The sequence below is a fragment of the Semicossyphus pulcher genome, unplaced genomic scaffold, assembly GCF_022749685.1.
Source record: "Semicossyphus pulcher isolate SPU_LCO1_2020_fin unplaced genomic scaffold, fSemPul1.0.p SCAF_6, whole genome shotgun sequence".
NCBI classification, from domain to species: Eukaryota; Metazoa; Chordata; class Actinopteri; order Labriformes; family Labridae; genus Semicossyphus; species Semicossyphus pulcher.
The window spans coordinates 26,704,633-26,722,516 of record NW_027211737.1 but is presented as its reverse complement, the minus strand read 5'-3'; the positions used below and the strand labels follow the sequence as shown (position 1 = coordinate 26,722,516).

Genomic DNA, 17,884 nt, shown 5'->3' with positions numbered 1-17,884 from the left:
TGGCGTTCTGGATTAGTGTACAGAGATGGGGAGTAGGGCTGGTGTCATGTTTTATTTTCTTCTCCTCTTCTTTTAATTCATCTATTAAAGCTGCACTCGTCAATAATTTACAAATGCATCATGTTACCAGTACTTAAAGTGTAGTTCATAGTGATGAACCTAGAGAGAGTAGTCCCCACACTCCAGTGTTTATTTTGCCGGCTGTTTTAGATTTCGTCTCAGTCTGCAGACAGAAATGCTTTTTAGTTTCAGCCACATTTTAATCATTTTTACCATTTATAGCTCAAAACATTTGAGTCCAGTTTATTCAATAAAAAGTCATCACATTTAAGTCAATACTTTTAGTCAGAAGTTGGGACACCCTCACCTGTATGTCTCGGTCGGATTCGGGGGGGGGGGGGGAGCGTTGTTTATATTTTGATAGATTAGACGCTCAAATGTCGTCAGTTTTCATTATCAAAGATCTATTTTTAGCTCGTCAACGTCTCGTCTTCGCCGTGGATCAAAGGTTGTTGACGAACATTTATCGTCATAAGTTTCGTTAATGAAATGAACACTGCCACACTCTGCAGTTCCCCTAAGACTCAGAGTATTTTACCATCTTTAGGTTCATTGTTTTGGTTTTACATGAAGCTTTTACAAGCACTTTTAACAACCTCATTTTCAGCAGCAGCCGAAAGCAGAAAGCTCTAATGAACTCACTGTAGGCTTCCCAGGACGGCACCAAACTGCAAAGAGACAGAGTCAGAATTTAGCTAATAAACATAGACTGATGATAAATTCAAGCTGTTTTTAATATTCCCGTTGACCTTTTCCTGTTTTCACTGTGTCCGAGTGTTCAGAGCCTCTGTGGTGCAACAAGTGCACAACAGAACACACTGCTGCGTGTTTCCTCAGCGCCTCTTTGGTCCAGCGTGAGGCTGAAACTGTGCAGTCTGTGTGCGTCAGAGGAATCAAATTTCATCTCCCTTAAAATGACTTTTTTTCTCCTGTTAATTTGGGCCTTTTGGCCATGATTGATTAGTGAGTGCATAAATATACTCTGACAAGTTTTGAAGCCAGAAAGCAAAACCATTAGGCCTCATACTTGGACATTTATACGCAGTTGATCAATGCCGGGAAGCTCATTAAAAAAAGAACCATTTTTAAACCTTGGCTGCCTTCTGCCTTGATTGCAGTGAATATTTTAGTATTCTTTGTGGGTGTAAAAAAAGTTTAGTTTCTTGATAATTATCTTCACTTTCCTCTCATGCAGAACTCCGGCGATGATCGGCTGCTCCTTCGTGGTTGATCGGGAATACTTTGGAGACATCGGTCTGCTGGATCCTGGCATGGAGGTCTACGGGGGCGAGAACATCGAGCTGGGCATGCGGGTAAGGAAAGCACAGATTATTAGGCTGCTGTCGAAATGCATTCACACTGGAAGCCGACTTAATAACTTGAAATGTAGACTTTTTTCTTTTACTCTGAATTAAAAAGGCTCTTTGTTAAGCTAAAGATGGAATTGCTCTGAGAATTGCCGAAGGGAACGTTGGTTTTTAATGAGGCATTCCTTCAAAGCTGGAGGTTTTTTTGTGTGCAGCCGAACACGAGGAAGGCCACAGAAAGACATAATTACAATGCCAATATTTGAGGGGGGAATATTTAGATGTGCAGTCTTGGTTGGAATGATTTGTGAAATCTATATTCAGACTTTGGAGCAGATTATGATGAAGTTTTCTTACGTTTCCCGGCTGCAGGGATACAGCTTAAGATACAAAACCCAGGGGCGTCAACAGAAGCCGTGATTAAACTTTGCAAAGTTTCTTAAATGAGAGCGGAGGAGAGAAAAAAAAATCCCCTTAATGCAAATCTTTCAGCCCAACCAAAGGCTCTAAAGCCTGTATACGCAAAATGTAAATCTCTTTTGCTGCTGCTTTGAGTTGAATTTAACGCTTCATGTGAGCGAAGGGCTTGCTGAAGAATTGGTGAGCGTTTAAATTCAGAAAATGTTTCTCTCCAGCCGAGTGGAACCTTTGTGAATCTGAACGCACTCCTGAAGCTTATTGGAATGAGATATGCTTGAAAGATCCCCGCCTTCATTTAACGTCCCGTCCACATCCATTTTGAAATCTCCAGATTTCTGCAACGACACCTCGGAGGCGCCTGTAAAAAAAAAAAAAAAAGCACTTGAACGCAGGCCGGAGGATGGATGTTGGGATACAGATCGCTGCAGAGCTTTTATTGGCGCCGGAGACGTTTACAGTTTTCACTCCGCCACAGCAATAGCATGTTGTTTTTGCCATCCACAATAATGACACTATCATCAAGCTGCCTGTATCTGATAGCTGTTTTACCATTATCATAAAGAGATAACTCAGATATATTTATTACATGCCAACCGCTAACGGCTTCCCCCAAGGTTACACTGTGTTTTCTCATTCAGAGCTGCTTATGTGGAGCTAACAAACCGTGCAGCCGAGTTAGACGAGGTTTGCGTGGGAGATCAATTCAGCTCGGGCAGCTAAATAAAGTTGCAACATCTCTGTTGAACTGCGTCATACAGTGTCAACTTCTGCTGCCTCCTCTTTGACTACGTGACTATCTTCTGCAGCTTTTCCATTCACGGCGCGCGGAGCGTGTGCCTCTCTGTCTGCGAGCACAATGCTCTCACAAATGCAATTACCTCTCCTCCTGTTTGGCCTGTCTGTGTGGAAATGAAACACACGGCACAGAAAAAGGGGGCCATTCAGCACATGTACGAGCCTGAATGGGCCCGCAGTCAACAAGCCAGCTTCAACCATTCATATTGCAGAGCCGCTAATGGAATGGAGATGGGCTTCTGGCGAGTGGACGGCAATTACTCCTCTAAGGCTACGGCAGCTCAGGCAGCTCATTGTAGTGCCGGCTGAGGAGTTGCCATTTGGGATCGGCTTGATTGACAAGAACATGTTTAACAATTAGCCGGGGCAGCACACAATAGCAGAGCCTGCCTAGGACCATCTGACTGCAGGGGGCTGATGAAAGGCAGGGTTCACACGCAAAGGTTATGGCGTATTTATAATTTACTGTGAGTTCCGGTTTCTGTAGCTCGCTGTTGGTAGGGAAAAAGAAAAGGCTTCCAGGATTCAAAGGGCCGGCCTCTTTGTAAGCAGGCCGGGATGTGCAGGGCTGATTATACTGCACAGCGCTCTGCATGTGGTGTTGTTTCTGAGAGGAAGAGAATAAAATAAAAAGCAAAGGAAGGGAAACTAAATCATAGATCCGTGTGAAGTTTTCTGTTTGTTTGGGTGTGAAATAATTCACAGGGTATAGGAGCTGTAAATAAAAGAAACCAACAGAGAGAGAATCAAACAGCAGAGAGAAGTCTGATACATAAATGATGCTCTGGGCGTGATGGAGTGAAGGATGCATGCAGCAGCCTCAGCTACAACACGAACACACTCGTGTTCAGTCTGACAGATTTGACGCTTCATGTTGCAAATTAAACCAGAAGCACCTGGATGTATTCTTATTGAATCAGCGAGTAATGCTCCTTAACCTCATAATGCGTTTTCATTTTGCCACTAGCAGAGGAAGAATTTATCTCCCCCTTTTTGAATAATTGTAAATGGCACGTCTGACGCAGAACCTCCTGCCCGCCACGAGGCTGCGTCTGCAAACACAGAAAAATGTTCGGGGACAGAAGTGATGAATTCTGCCAGAAGTGTCAATACGAGTTTATGTTGTAATGCGTCTCCCATCCCCGCCTGCATTGCTGAGTCTTTGCTGATATAGCATCTCAGGAGACCAGGACATTACCTATCATTTCAGAGTTCCTGTGGGCACGAGTATTACACCGCCGTAACTCTGTCAGCAAATATAATGCTCCATCACATGTGTGAAGGGTCGGCCTCGCGGCTGCTGCTCCTGCTGGTTCCTCTGACACCTGATGTGGAGTGAAGGTTTCTACATCGACTTAAATTATTCTTCTTACATCTTTAGATCACAGCTCATAGACTTCATGATAAGAGATGAATGTGAATCAGTGCACTGCTGATAAATATTACCTACCAGGGTTTGACTGGTTTGACTTGTTTAAAACACACGCAGCAATATCTTAATATATGCACGTTGCCAGGTCCATTGTTGTTAATGCATCCCTCCATTATCTATACCTCCTGTTCGGGGGGGAGAGGGTTCACCTCGGACAGGTTGGCTGACACATAGAGACAGACAACCTTTCACGTTCATTCCCACCTACAGGCAATTTCAGACTCAACAATTAACCTTCCAAGCATGTCTTTGGATTGTGGGATGAAGCCGGATTCCCTGGAGGGAACCCACGCATGCACGGGGAGAACATGCAAACTGTGAGGAGACACAGCACCACCGTGCAGCCCCCACTATATCTTATATCCTCTTATTTTCTGTACACACCGAAGTACACACGACAAGATAATCTGGCCAATTTTGGGCCTGATTCCCCCCTTCTGACAATCTTGAGCAAAGTCCTGATGTTTTGATGGTTCTAAAGATGATCTCTCCAGATGTTCCTGTGGTGTGAGGGATGTTAAAAGTGGTTTTACCCCGGTCTGCTCGGAAGGCCGTCATGGCCGCACCGACTTCAAATCACAAATAAACATGTTCTATATTTTCAAGATCTATTACCCTGTTGTGTGAGGGGAACGCCGAGGACAGCCGAGCCCGCAGTCTGTGGATTATCATGTGGAAAGAAACAATAGCCAATGAGGAAGCAAGCTGGCTGACGAAGAAAGCACAACAACCGCAGCCATGGCGACAAAAGCAAACCGGGTAGCATAAAGTAACATGTGCAGCCCTTGTTCACGTCGTCTCCACCACTTCATCCACAGTTTGTTCTTTTTTCTTCTTCCTGAATTTTCAGTAAAAAGTCCAAAAACTATCATCGCCAATTCTTCCTGCCCGTCGTCCGCCATGTTTGTTTACTCTAAAGTCTCATTTGACCACGAGAGTTTTCAGCTGTCCGAGTCGGACTCTGGTTGCTGGTGAATGAGTCTCTTTAGTAGATAAGAAGATAAGTAGCAGAAAAAACAAATCATTTGCACAAGATTAAATTATTGAAATCAGTAAAGAACTATTATTAAAGGCTTCTCCACACAGGAGGCGTTTCAGCCTTTTTTTCAGTTTCAAAGCACCTGACAGAAAAGTTTCTTGTGTCTTCTAATGAGTCCAGCTGTTTACAGGTTGGAAACATCAAATTTTATGCCTGACGAGTATTTTTAATTATAACTTTCCATTATAATTCTGCTGTGATTGTGACCTTCACTAAAAACTGAGCTGGAATGCTAAAATTAGTCTTAATTACCATTTAAAAAAAATAAAAATAAAACAATTACCTTCTTGTCACCACTTTAATTGCACTTTAATGTTTTTGGCTTACATGTGCATGCAAAAACACATCAGGACACATTAAAACATATTAATTTAGAAACACAAAAGCTACGTTACTTAACACATGGTACTTAGTGAATGGTGTAGACTGAGTCGGGGTTAAATACACAGATTCAGTGTGCTGTGAGCCGAGGTCGAAGGTCGGCTTCTCGAGGCTGCATGTTTAGATTTGGATCACTGTCAGTTTGATCACGTGTAACATGAGAGCCGTGTGCAGGCAGTACAAACCAGTGCAGACCTGCTTTATTTGGGTCTTCAACAGGCAGAACATTTTTATTTTTAATTTTTAATAAATGCCTCAGCATTATAGTCTTACCCTAGGTTGTATTGTACAATGCCTTAAATAAATATCTTTTCATAATGTATGGCTCCTCTGACTAGCAAGGATTTTGCGCAGCCAACATGATGATAACCTCTATGTGCCAAACAAGACCAATCTTAGCCCGGAGGGGTTTACACAATATGCCAACAGGCTCATTTTGCCATCAGGAAACCCTCCATGCTGCTTCATGAAATCTGTCTCATTTTCACAACAGTGCAATCAATCAGTCACTTCCAAATCCAACAAAGTGAAGTGTGATCTCACGGGGTGGCCGGCTTGTCTCAGTGACATTTATTAAACTCGCCGGGAACTCCTTCCAGAAGTAATGAAGCACAAAATTATTCTATTTTTCCCTTCTTTGAAGTGTCGTCTCTGTAACCACCTGAGCTGGGCCTCAGGCATCTGGTCATAATCTCTCTGCAGTGAGGAGAATGGAGCTAATTAAAGTGTCGCAGAAGCAGCAGCTAGACGGGAGAGGGACGTAATTACACTTTACTTTGTCCCCTCTGCATCGCAAGAAGTCTTTATTTTTATAGAGCAAAGGGAGTTTACACTGTATCACTTCTGTATATTGATTATATTAGGTTTAGTTTTACATTTTCCGTCAGTGTTTCTTTTAATTAACTGTAAATACTGATAGTTTTAAAAGTCCAGTGATGTTTTCACAGTGTGGGAGGTGGATGAATATGTTTACTGGTACCAGTGTGCCATAAAATAAACAAATATAAGCTAATAAAATGGCGGAGAAGTTATACAATTACACTCCATGGGAACATAATACTTCCTGTGAACATCCCTTAAACCCCGCAGGTCTCGTGGTTTTTTGTGAGAGGGTCCCGGAGTGTCAGACCGGCCGTATAAAATGTGTAAAATGAGTGTGTGTGTGTAATAAATGCATAGAACGAAGCCTTAACCAACACAGAGAAAGTAGTCCCTCTTTGTGTTTGCAGAATACAAATATATTACAGAGTCTATCTGTGCAGCAACTGTTGCTCAAATGTTACAGTCTTATATCAGACCTGCTCATCACACCAAATTTAATCTCTATTTGCAGATTCTCCTTTAAATTGTACAATCTGTAGGCACACAACCGGATTTTGGTTTGAGGAGTGTTCTGGTTTCAGTTTGTACTGTGTTTGTAGTCTGAGCAATATTGACCAATCACGTGTCAGCAGTCCGTGTGGTGAGCAAAGGCAGGCATCATCCAACAGCGATTTAGCTTCTTATTAATCTATAAACAGACATCTGCAACAAGTGCAGCTAACAATCTGCTCTAGATCTTAACTTGTAACTTGAGACAAATGTGCTTGTGTGTAGGAGCCAATTAAACATGTGTTCATTGTTGTCTTATGTTGTAAATAGTTTGTGGAATATATTGTTAGAATGATTTACTTTGACCACTAGGGTGTGTATTGTGTTGGGGACAGCTGAAGAGAGACAGTAAATGTGTGGAGTAGAGAGTGGGGACGACATGCACCAAATGATCAGCAGACCTGCATTCAGTGCATCGAAGACTGTAGCCTCTGTATGTGGGGCGCCTGTTCTACCAACTGAGCTAAACCAGCACCCCAACTTACTGTAACTTAACCACAAGCTCGTAACGTGTTAGATTTATCATCACTCATCTCATCAAATGGCCATCACTTTATGTCTGTTTCATCATTCTGCAATAAACGGGCACATCACCCAAAGTCATCTTCATGCTACACTGTCATTGGATACGTGTTAAGACCTTTTCATACACCTATGCAAGTGACTAATGTTAGGACATTGGAACTTTAGATTGTCACTACATTGCTTAATGCTGTCACGAAAGCCAATTAGCGTTTAAATTTCCCCGTCTTCCTCGAATGCACCAGAAGCGATCGATTTGACTTCAACAACTACAACAACAACAAGCATTTTGACAGAGCTTTTTGACTTTTTACTAATCTGCATCATGATGTTGAAATTTCGGCAAACTTAAGATTCGTTAATTAAAGTAAATCATTAGAAAAGGGGCAAATTTCACTTCACTTTTGATCTAACGCACGGTCGCTTCTCAAGTTGTTAGTCAGACTCTGAACAATGCAGCGCATGGAAAAGGAAGTCTTGGCTGGAAGTCCTTATTGCTTAACGCTAGCTGACCAGAATGCCTGAAATGTTCGCCATTGCTCCCAGAGGCTGTGTTGTTGTCACACGATAGACGGGTTCCAATATTGCACCAAATTTGAAGTTTCAGACTCTCATCTCGTCAGCTTTTGCAGCAACTATTTTCAGCTTCAGAGCAGATTGGAAATGAACAAACTCTCCACTCTCTGTGATGTAATGTGACACTTGGTAACAAAGAAGCTTTACTCATGATCAAATATCTTTAGTTTTTGTTTAGCTCTCACAATCTTTGCTTAATAGATGCATAAGCTGTTGAGTAAGATGCAACAATTACCAATCAACCAGACGATAAACCCAGGAGCACACCTGACAGCATGCTGCATCTTCTGCCACCCACCACTCATATCACAGGCCATCTATTTTCCAGATGGTAACTTTGCCTCGATAAAATAAATAAATAAAAGTCTGAACTCAAGAGGAGCCAGTGAGCATTATTCACGGCGGAACAATAACAGGTGCTGCTTCAAAGCAGTCGCTGGATGCAGTCAGATGTTGCTTTTAGTTTATTCTGGGAACATCTGCCCCACTGATACCTGCACACTTTAACACGCTTAATTAACCTCACAAACCATCTGGATTTGTAGATACAAATGGACTCAAAGAGAGTTGGCACGCGCCAGATGTGTTGCCTTGTTGAGTGTCATGACAACACAATGCATCGTTCCAATTCATATACAGTATGTGTGTCTCAAAGATACAGTTTATTCCACTTGATTTTTCCTTTTGATCTCATGATACTGGGATTGTTGTCCAGGTTAAACTAGACTGCTACTGTCTGTTGTTGACCTTGTACGCCATACCTCTGGTGGAATGACAGGTATGGTAGCCTTTGTGTTAAACAACACCCTCGGGCCACAGCGATTATGCCGATAGCAGGTTGGGACTGCAAGAGCTGTAATTGTCTGCTTGTGTTTCGCCTTAAAATTGCTGATGCTGCTAGAAATTGATCAAAGTGAAAACAGCATGATTCAAGATGGGAAAGTGCTTCATTGACTTCTCCTTCAGCTACACACATTAACCTTTAACCACTGCAACTTCCGAACAGTCACAACACAGTAAAAAGTCTCACAGACTCATGATCAGTTTTATAGTCCGATCATCACTTGTATCACAAAGTCCTAGTCTGGACTCTTCCAGTGATAATTCAGAGTTTAACCTTGTAAACATCTCCATGTGGTGTTTTTCATGTGCTACAAGACATATCAGGGACAACATAAGCAGTCATCTCCATGGCTGGGCCTGTCTGCTTTTAAACTGCAGTGTACCAAGGACAGGCTGAACAACACGTTTTCTGATTGGCAGGTTTGTGATGTCACAAACCTAAAGAGCCAATCCCGTTAATGGACGGGGGGTTTCTATGCATATTATGTGTAACCTATGGCAACCACTTCGAGGATGCTCAAGCCAGCTGTAACTGTCATTGTAACTTTTGCAAACTCACTACTGACTGCTAACGTTAAACCTCCTGTGAGGAGTTTTTCGCTAGCTATGAAAAGACTGAAAATAATTCTGCGTCATTACCACGGCTTCATCTGCAGATCTCTACTGGCTCCAAATGATCAAGATGGCAGCGCCGGCTTTCGAGGGTGTATTTTATCCTCACTTTTGTACAACCAGAGAAGGTGGAGACACGTCCTACATTTATATATAGTCATACAGAACCATGAGATTCAGCAAGTGACTGCCAGGTGTTGTGTTTTTGGGTGGTTTGGTTGGTGGTTTGCTGTCAACTCCAGAATGCAGAAACATGATGGTAATGCAGGATTTGACACTGATCCTTCCCGGGACAAACACAGTAAATATCAAAAGGTTAGTTGCTTGAGGCTTATCATAGCCACCCCTGATAACTCACCGCAGCCTGCAGGTAACATTAATGCCATTTGGGAGAAGCAGAGCTGTCTGCACTCTCTCTGTCCTTTCATAACAGATTACATCATGAATCCTCTTGTGCTGGCTAATGGACATGTGTTTGTCTGTGTTTGTGTTCTCTTATGTACTCAAACATTCAGATACAGCATTTCTTACATGCACCCAATCAGAACTGACCAAACCTCTGCAGTGCTTTCCTTAGACCTCTGCAGTCTGCAGCCTTCCACGGCGAAAGCAGTCACCTTGAAAGGTCGGGAATGTCGTTATGAGGCGGCATTAGGGCCCCGGCCATCTGTGGACACCGGCCATTCTGGCTGCTTCAGAATCACCGGCGTGCTCGTGTCCATCAAGCAGCACTGATGACACTGAGCGCTGACCATATGTGAGGCCTTTCCAACCAACTGAGTCATTGCAAAGATGAGAAATCTGAGTCGACTTCGTGAGAAGGAAGAGACGAATGCTGTAAGTTATTGGATAGATGCCATTATGAGGAACGCTGTGGATAAGGGACCATAAACCCAACAATCTGGTGGATCCATACGGTGCAGAGCGGCATCCTTTATTGACTTCATATATAACTCCTGTGGGTACTGTATCTGTGGTGCATTAAAGGAGTCCTTTTAAGACATGTCTTCTATCCAATTTAAGAAACATACTTGTTACAGACGAAAGCTTAGCCTTCGTAGAAAACTCAGCATCCTTGGTAGAAGAGCTTGTCGGCCCTGGTCTTGTCTCGACTGTGCTCAGCCTTTGTCTTGATATAGCTACAGCCCCGCTCCTTCCATCCCTGATGAATTCAATGTTCTATAACAGCACTGAAGAGCTTCAACATGGGAGGCACCATCCGCTCTCCATCAATACACCCATGTCGAGGCAACAATAGCATCGGGTATTGATCGGGCATTTGTCTTTTTCAATAGCTGCATTATTTAGTGGCTGAATCAATCCTGTAGGGCTTAATGGACTCAGGTTTACTTACTCCACGGTTCATTACTGTATGCAGTCTGCAGAGAGGACCGACGAGTGAGAATAGATGCAGCAGTAAAGGTTCTGTACACAAGACTCGACCAGGTATTCTTTCAGAAGAATCACTGCTGCGATTGAAGGACTTACGGCCCACATCTGGTGAAGTGACGCAGCTCTGCATATGCTTTGTGTTTATAGGCTGACATTATAAAACATGTTCAGCTTATATTGTCTTGTTGTTGCCTCAGGTGCTGCTGACGCAGGCCATATTCTTAATTTACGCCTCCACACATTGTGTGTTTGGAGGGCATACTTTATGTTCGACGTGTAACACGGGGCGGCTGTGGCTCAGTGGTAGAGTCGGTCGTCTCTCAATCGAAGGTTGGGGGTTTTACTTACTCCACGGACACTGAACCCCGAATTGCTCCATTGGTGTATGAATGGCTATAGTATCCTGATTGGAGATTGGCACTTAGGCTTTTGCCATCAGTGTGTTAATGTGTGTGTGAATGGGTGTCTATACAAAGGGCTATATAAGCACAGTCCATTTACCATGACATGTGGCGTACTGCTCATCCTCAAATGGATTTGGAAACATGACAGGTCTTGTTCAGCTTCAGCGTACCTCGGAGAGTTGCGGCTCTTTTTGTCTTCAGGGCCGGAGGGATAATTAATTAAACAGACCTTGTTAGCTCTCCTGTTCCTCGTGTGAATCATAAACTTCATTAAAAAACACTTTCAGAGTGACAGCGGAAAACCACGCCTTCATTTGACGAGGTAATTAAGATATATTCAGATAAATTCTGTGATTCAGAGTGACTGAATCTCGCGGAGCAGCTCTCATTAAAAGCTCTCTCATTGGACTGTATCATCACCAGGAAGTACAGTAACACTTAACAACACGGACCGGCTCAGCTCATCATTATCTGAGCATTAGATAATCTCTCCACGTAATTGTCTCTGTGAGATGTCTCAGACTTTAAATGATCCGACAAGGCCGATGTATTTGAAAAGTACGAGCACGCACTGATTTGGCTGCACCAGCGAATCGGCAGGCGTATCAAAGGCGAGGGGCAGCAACTGGATGGAATTAGCTTTTGACAGGCCCGGTTAAAAGGGCCTCTGCATCCGTCTGTCTCACCATCAACAGCATGGGTGTTTGAGGAGGAGAGGCAGGAAGAGAGCATGAATTGAACTGATGGGGAGCTCAGATCCAGCCTCAGCGACAACACTTTGAAACATCACTCCGTATTATGCAAGACGAGAGAGGAAAGAGGGCTAACATGGCCACGATTCTGTCCAGTGTGAGATATCAAACAACTGAAGTAAAAGTCATCAAAAGGTCTTGTTGTGTATGGCATGAGTAACTTTAACTTTTTGGAAGTACTCTATTTTTGCTTCCCAGTAGAGAAAAAAACATAAAGACTTGAAACAGGCGAAAACAGCTAACACATACGTGTTACTACGCCTGCAGCGTGCGGTGTCGGATCAGCTGTTTGTGCCAGCGGTTTGTAGAAGAGACAACAAGCTAAAGAAAATACAATATTATGGAAACGACAAAGTGCCGTTCAAGGTGGAGACCAGAGGACATTGTTGTCCTTCATGTGTGAAGTGTTTTATACCGTATGTCAGTTGTTTGTGTCAGAAAGTGCAGCGGCTAGCACAGACTGATAAGTATCTCATACAATCCCACTTCAAACAAACCAAACTATCCCTTTAAGTACTGTTAGTTGCGAGGTGGGGTCTCCATGGATCGCACCCGTTTGTCCAGCACATCCCACAGATGCTCCATTGGATTGAGATCTGGAGAATTTGGAGGCCAAGTCAACATCTTGAACTCGTTGTCGTGTTCCTCAAACCATTCCTGAACCGTTTTTTCAGTGTGGCAGGGTGCATTATCCTGCCACACTGCCATTAGGGAATACTGTTTCATGAAGGGGTGTACTTGGTCTGCAACAATGTTTAGGTAGGTGGTACGTGTCAAAGAAACATGAATTGCAGGACCCAAGGTTTCCCAGCAGAACATTGCCCAAAGCATCACACTGCCTCCACTGGCTTGCCTTCTTCTCATAGCGCATCCTGGTGCCATGTCTTCGTCAGGTAAGCGACGCACCCGCTCTGCCATGTAAAAGAAAACATGATTCATCAGACCAGGCCTCCTTCTTCCATCGCTCCATGGTCCAGTTCTGATGCTCACGTGCCCATTGTAGGTGCTTTCGGCGTAGGACAGGGGTCAGCATGGGCACCCTGACCGGTCTGCAGCTACGCAGCCACATACACAACAAACTGTGATGCTCTGTGTGTTCTGACACCTTTCTATCAGAACCAGTATTAACTTTCTCAGCAGTTTGAGCTTCAGTAGCTTTTCAGTTGGATCGGACCACACGGGCCAGCCTTCGCTCCCCAAGTATATCAATGAGACTTGGCCACCCATGACCCTGTCACGGGTTCACCTGTTTTCCCTCCTTGGACCACTTTGGTAGACATACTGTCCACTGCAGACCAGGATCACCCCACAAGAGCTGCAGGTTTGGAAATGCTCTGACCCAGTCGTCGAGCCATCTCTTGTCGCTCACATCTTTCCTGCTTCCAACATCAACTTAGAGGACAAAATGTTCACTTGCTGCCTAACATATTCCACCCACTGACAGGGGCAAGAGGCAACAAGATAATCAATGTTATTTACTCGTCAGTGGTCATAATGTTATGGCTGATGGTTGTATTTCTAGGCTGGGTACAGTGACTTCCTGGAAAAATGCAATTTGAAATCTCATTGAATCAGTTGTGGATGTGCTGGAGGGCAGATTTTGTCATCTACGGACAAACTCAAGCTGTTTCCCCCTGTTTCCAGTTATAAAAGGTCTATTCAAAGTTAACCTGACAAGCTGCTCAATGCGGCTGCACATTTAGTGTATATAAGAGAGGTTATGATTCATTGTGATTCATGCAAACAAAAGAAACTCATTGAAATTCTGTGCTTTCCAGACTTTATTTTAATGGTACAATGGATGTTTCTGAGAAAGAAAACAATGTACAGCTTCAAACAAAACAATTATCTCTCCACTAGAATCGACTATAAGTGTGTTGTGTTGTCTGTAACTGCAGAGTCCCTGACCTCTGACCCCTCTGTGTTTCTGATGTTTCTGAAAATCAACCGATAGCTAGCGGGTGTGTATCCAAAAGCTAATACGAGTGAACAGATCCTGAGGACAAGGCTATTCAAAGGTGGGCGGGGCAAACTTTGAAAGTTGTGCTCCTGACAAACACTCCTCATGGTGCCTTTAAAGAGCTGAGAGCATTGTGTACACCACTGAGGGCTCAGTCAAGCTGCTACACATCATCAAATGCCAGCTGGGTTAAATGTGACTTGAGGATCGGGCTCCGTGTTACCTAACACAGAGTGACTCAGGTTAGACTTCAGGTTATTCTCAGCTCGGTGCTCAGATTTTTCCAGCCTCCTCCTCCTCCTCGACTGTGAGCACCGGTTAACCTCTGAGCCCGGTGTTTTGTTGTCGGAGCTTCGTCCTAATGAGCAACTTGTTTGTGCTTTTGTAAAAATGTGAATTTATAATTCATGGTAATTAAAGGCCACTTTGAGCGGTGCCAGGGACCTGTCGGTGGTGCGTTTCCTGCTTTGCTGGCGAGGGTCGATGAGTCATAAATTACTTAATGCACATTTAACTCTTCAAATGCCAACGCGGAGAACGGAAATGACACATATGTAGATTCCTGTTTACAGAGAAATGTGTGTTATTCTGATCTGATGCCTTAAATCAGTCGTGTATTAACTCAGCATGTTGCTTCTGTATTTCCCCGTTGATATTCTCGTCCCTCATTCCAGCTTTTCACAGCTTTCTCATCTGTAAATGAGCCCTGGTGTGAATAAACATTGCATACATAGTGGCACCAGAGCTTTTAATATATGCTGCGTTAACAGCACATTACAGTGCAACACAGCACAGGAAACTCACGGAAGATTAAGTCCACTATCTCCCATAAAATCACTTGATTTTTGTCTTGATGTGTTCATGTCTTCACACCATAACCTCAGAAATACGATGAGAGACATCAACGTTTGGTTCGCCTGCCGCCTTAATAAGCTTTTCCAGGCGTTTCTGTGAAACGAGCGAGACTTTCGGGGTTATTTTTCTGCTAAAAGAAATCCCTTGGGTGTAGAGATTGCAGATAGGCGAGCATTTCAATTAAAAAACGGGACGTATTAAAATCCCCCAGACGACGAAACCCAGCACACACAACTCATTATCTCAAGTGGGTGCAGCAGGTCTCTGGATGGCTGCCAAATTAATTGTGAAAATTTCAGCGCTAACTTGAAGGAAGTGCTGTGACACAGGTCTGCGTGTGAATCCACCTAGCTTTACTAAGAATAGATTTTCTACTAGCAAGGCGGCCTTGTACCCGCTCGGGCTGTCACTTTTTATTCCAAATTTCAACATCGTTTCAAACAGGGAGGAAAAGTTCACTCTCTAACTGCTGTATTGAAGCACCAGGCTGTTTGAAGTAGTTTGTCAGACGTGTAACATGACTCTAAAAATTCCCTTTATGCTTGACCTCTTGCCTGCGCTATTGACCTATCAATGAACTCGTGGTGCATTGTTTGCTATAAATATGGAGTAACGTTCTGGGTCTTCACCTTAGAGGGAAAACCAGCCAATAAACTGAAGGCTCTTTGTCGACAACGTACAAAGCAGCTACGTTACTCTACAACAACAACACATCTACAGACTTGCCTGCTTGTTAGCCACACAAGTGATGCAGAGAAAGCTTAGCAGAAGAGTAGAACAAGTGTACAACCTCGCCTCTCTACTTTTAAACATGCTTGTTATTTTGGCAGGTATCTAGCCAAAAGCTCCAAAAAGGCCTTCACCATATAAGATAGTTTAAGGCACACAGCCTGAATGAGCATCGCAGCTCAAGCAGCGAAGCATCATTTAGAAAATAGGTGTCTTAGCTATTTCTTTTTCTTTTTGCATGCTTGGTAAGCTACTCTGCAAAAATAGACAGTGAAAATGATCGATGCATAGTCCTATTGTACCCTTACAGTTTGTCTACCTATGTGCAGATTATGTCACAGACAGAAAAATGTGTGTAAATAAATATATATGTATTTTACAGGTGTAGGAACTTGTAAATCTCTTTTTCCAGATATTTCTGACATGAACTTAAAGCTGCTATAGTCAATATTTTTATTCTTAAAATGGATCAAAAGACTTTATAAAATGTGAACAGGGCCACGCACAGAAATGTATCACGAAAATCTGCCAGCTTCAGCTTCTCTGAGCATGTTAGCCTGTTCAGCTCCTCTTGGTTTTCCTGCCCACACCTCGGATGTTTTGGTTCAGTCTCGCAGGCAGCCGAAAATTCCAGTTGTTTACCAGTAAAAGCCAAGAGAAAAATGGAAATATACAAACGAAATGTTAATATTTGGCATGAACATGACAGATATTCAGCAGCTGATAGGACGGAAAACCTGCTTGGATGTATACTCAAGAACCAGAAGTAGGGATGGGTATCGAGAACTGTTAGTTTTTGGTACAGGCATGTGATTGGTCGGGACTAAAATTACAGATAAGCTCATGGACAACTGGTGCTCCAATCGATATTTAACATTAACAATCAGTCTTATTGTTTTATTTCAATCATTTCATTCTAACGTAGCTGGCATCCTTCCCCTAGTGATGACGAAGCTGCTGGCGTTGTCAGGCGGTGATGTTGCATTGTTGTGGTCTCATGCTGGTCCATATGGTGGACAGAGAAAAGCGTTCGAGCGCTTAGGCTCACTTCACCAAATTTAACTGTGCGTTACCCCAAACGAGGGAAAGTGACTCAGCAGAATGTCACAGAGCTGTCGCCATGGTTACTGTTAAAGACTTACTTCACTGCAGTCCAGTTGGTTTAGGCGTGCTAGTAAGTGATTGCTCGCGTAAGTGTGAATTTTGAGTTGCCATGACAACCAGAAAACTATTTTTGTATTGTTTGATTGACTGTTACCACATTTACTGTTAATGTTAACTGTTGTTACTGTAGGGAGAGGACCACAGCCCTCAAACCCAGTTACAACCCCCTCTTACAGGGCACATTATCAGACGTCCGGATAAAGACTTGTCTTTGTTTTTTGCACCAAGTAATGGAGAGTAGTATCGATAAGAGCATCCATAAGTATCGATATCTATAAGCCGTATCAGTATTGATAAAATCCTAATGATACCCATCCGTAACCAGGACTGGGAGCTGCTGGATTAATGCATGTTCACTATAACGCTCACACTGCATGATGACGATGTGTTCAGGTTTTAAATGTCACCTGCCTGCAGACTGAGCCAGAGTAAAAAGGAATGGATGTTTAGATCGATCTGAGATTATTTAAAATGCATTGTGATTAGACGGAAACAGAGCGCTCGCAGAGCTGCCTGAAGCTTCTATAATCACAGTCTGCACACTGAGAGAGAGAATTACTGAATAAATGAGGCAGTTTGAAAGTGAAGAGATGAGTTATATAAAGTTATTCCCAGTGTTCTGCCAACAGAGCAGTAATGACTCTGTAGTAATTATCTTCTGCTCCATATGGAGAGGAACAAATGACAGGAGGAATAAATGCATTTTTATCGTGTTTTATGCAGAAACTTAAAGCGAGCAGGTAGATTGGCAGCCAATTATTGTCCCGCAGTGAACCAGAGAGGACACAACTTCCCCCCTTTCGTTTAGTTTTTAACAGCTCTCAAAGTTTCCATTCGGCAAATCCTAAACTCGCCAAGGGCACCAAAAGAGCCAGAGCCCTGCTCGTGTGCTACCCTTACAACCCCCCCACTTTTAAACTTGCTGGATCTCACTGTACAAAAATGAAGCCTACATACCCCTGGAAGTGAGCGCTGCCATCTTATGCATTTGGAGCCAGAGTCTGCACAGAAGAGATGGAGACTGGAGCTGAGGTATTGATGTACCGCCCCCTCTGCTACCAAAACACATTTAACTTACCGAAAAGATGGCACCGATCGCTCACGTCGACTCAGTCTGCAGCAGAGCAGCTTCTTGTGTTGGTCTGAAGACGTTCACAGATATGTAAACTACAATGACTGTAGTGATTGTTTTAGTCACCTCTCCTCTCGTCGTTTGTCCTCTACTCTGCTAATCAGGAACAGATTGGCTGCAGGAGCCGGATTTGTCAAC

General features: G+C 43.4%; 1 protein-coding gene across 1 annotated transcript in view; it reads left to right on the top strand.

Moving 5' to 3' along the window:
- galnt9 (polypeptide N-acetylgalactosaminyltransferase 9) overlaps window positions 1–17,884 on the top strand; it is a 115,725-nt gene that overhangs the window by 71,819 nt on the left and 26,022 nt on the right. The window contains exon 6 of the mRNA XM_069683696.1: window positions 1,256–1,373. Within this exon, the coding sequence (XP_069539797.1) occupies window positions 1,256–1,373 (118 nt within the window). The remainder of the gene's footprint in view (window positions 1–1,255; window positions 1,374–17,884) is intronic.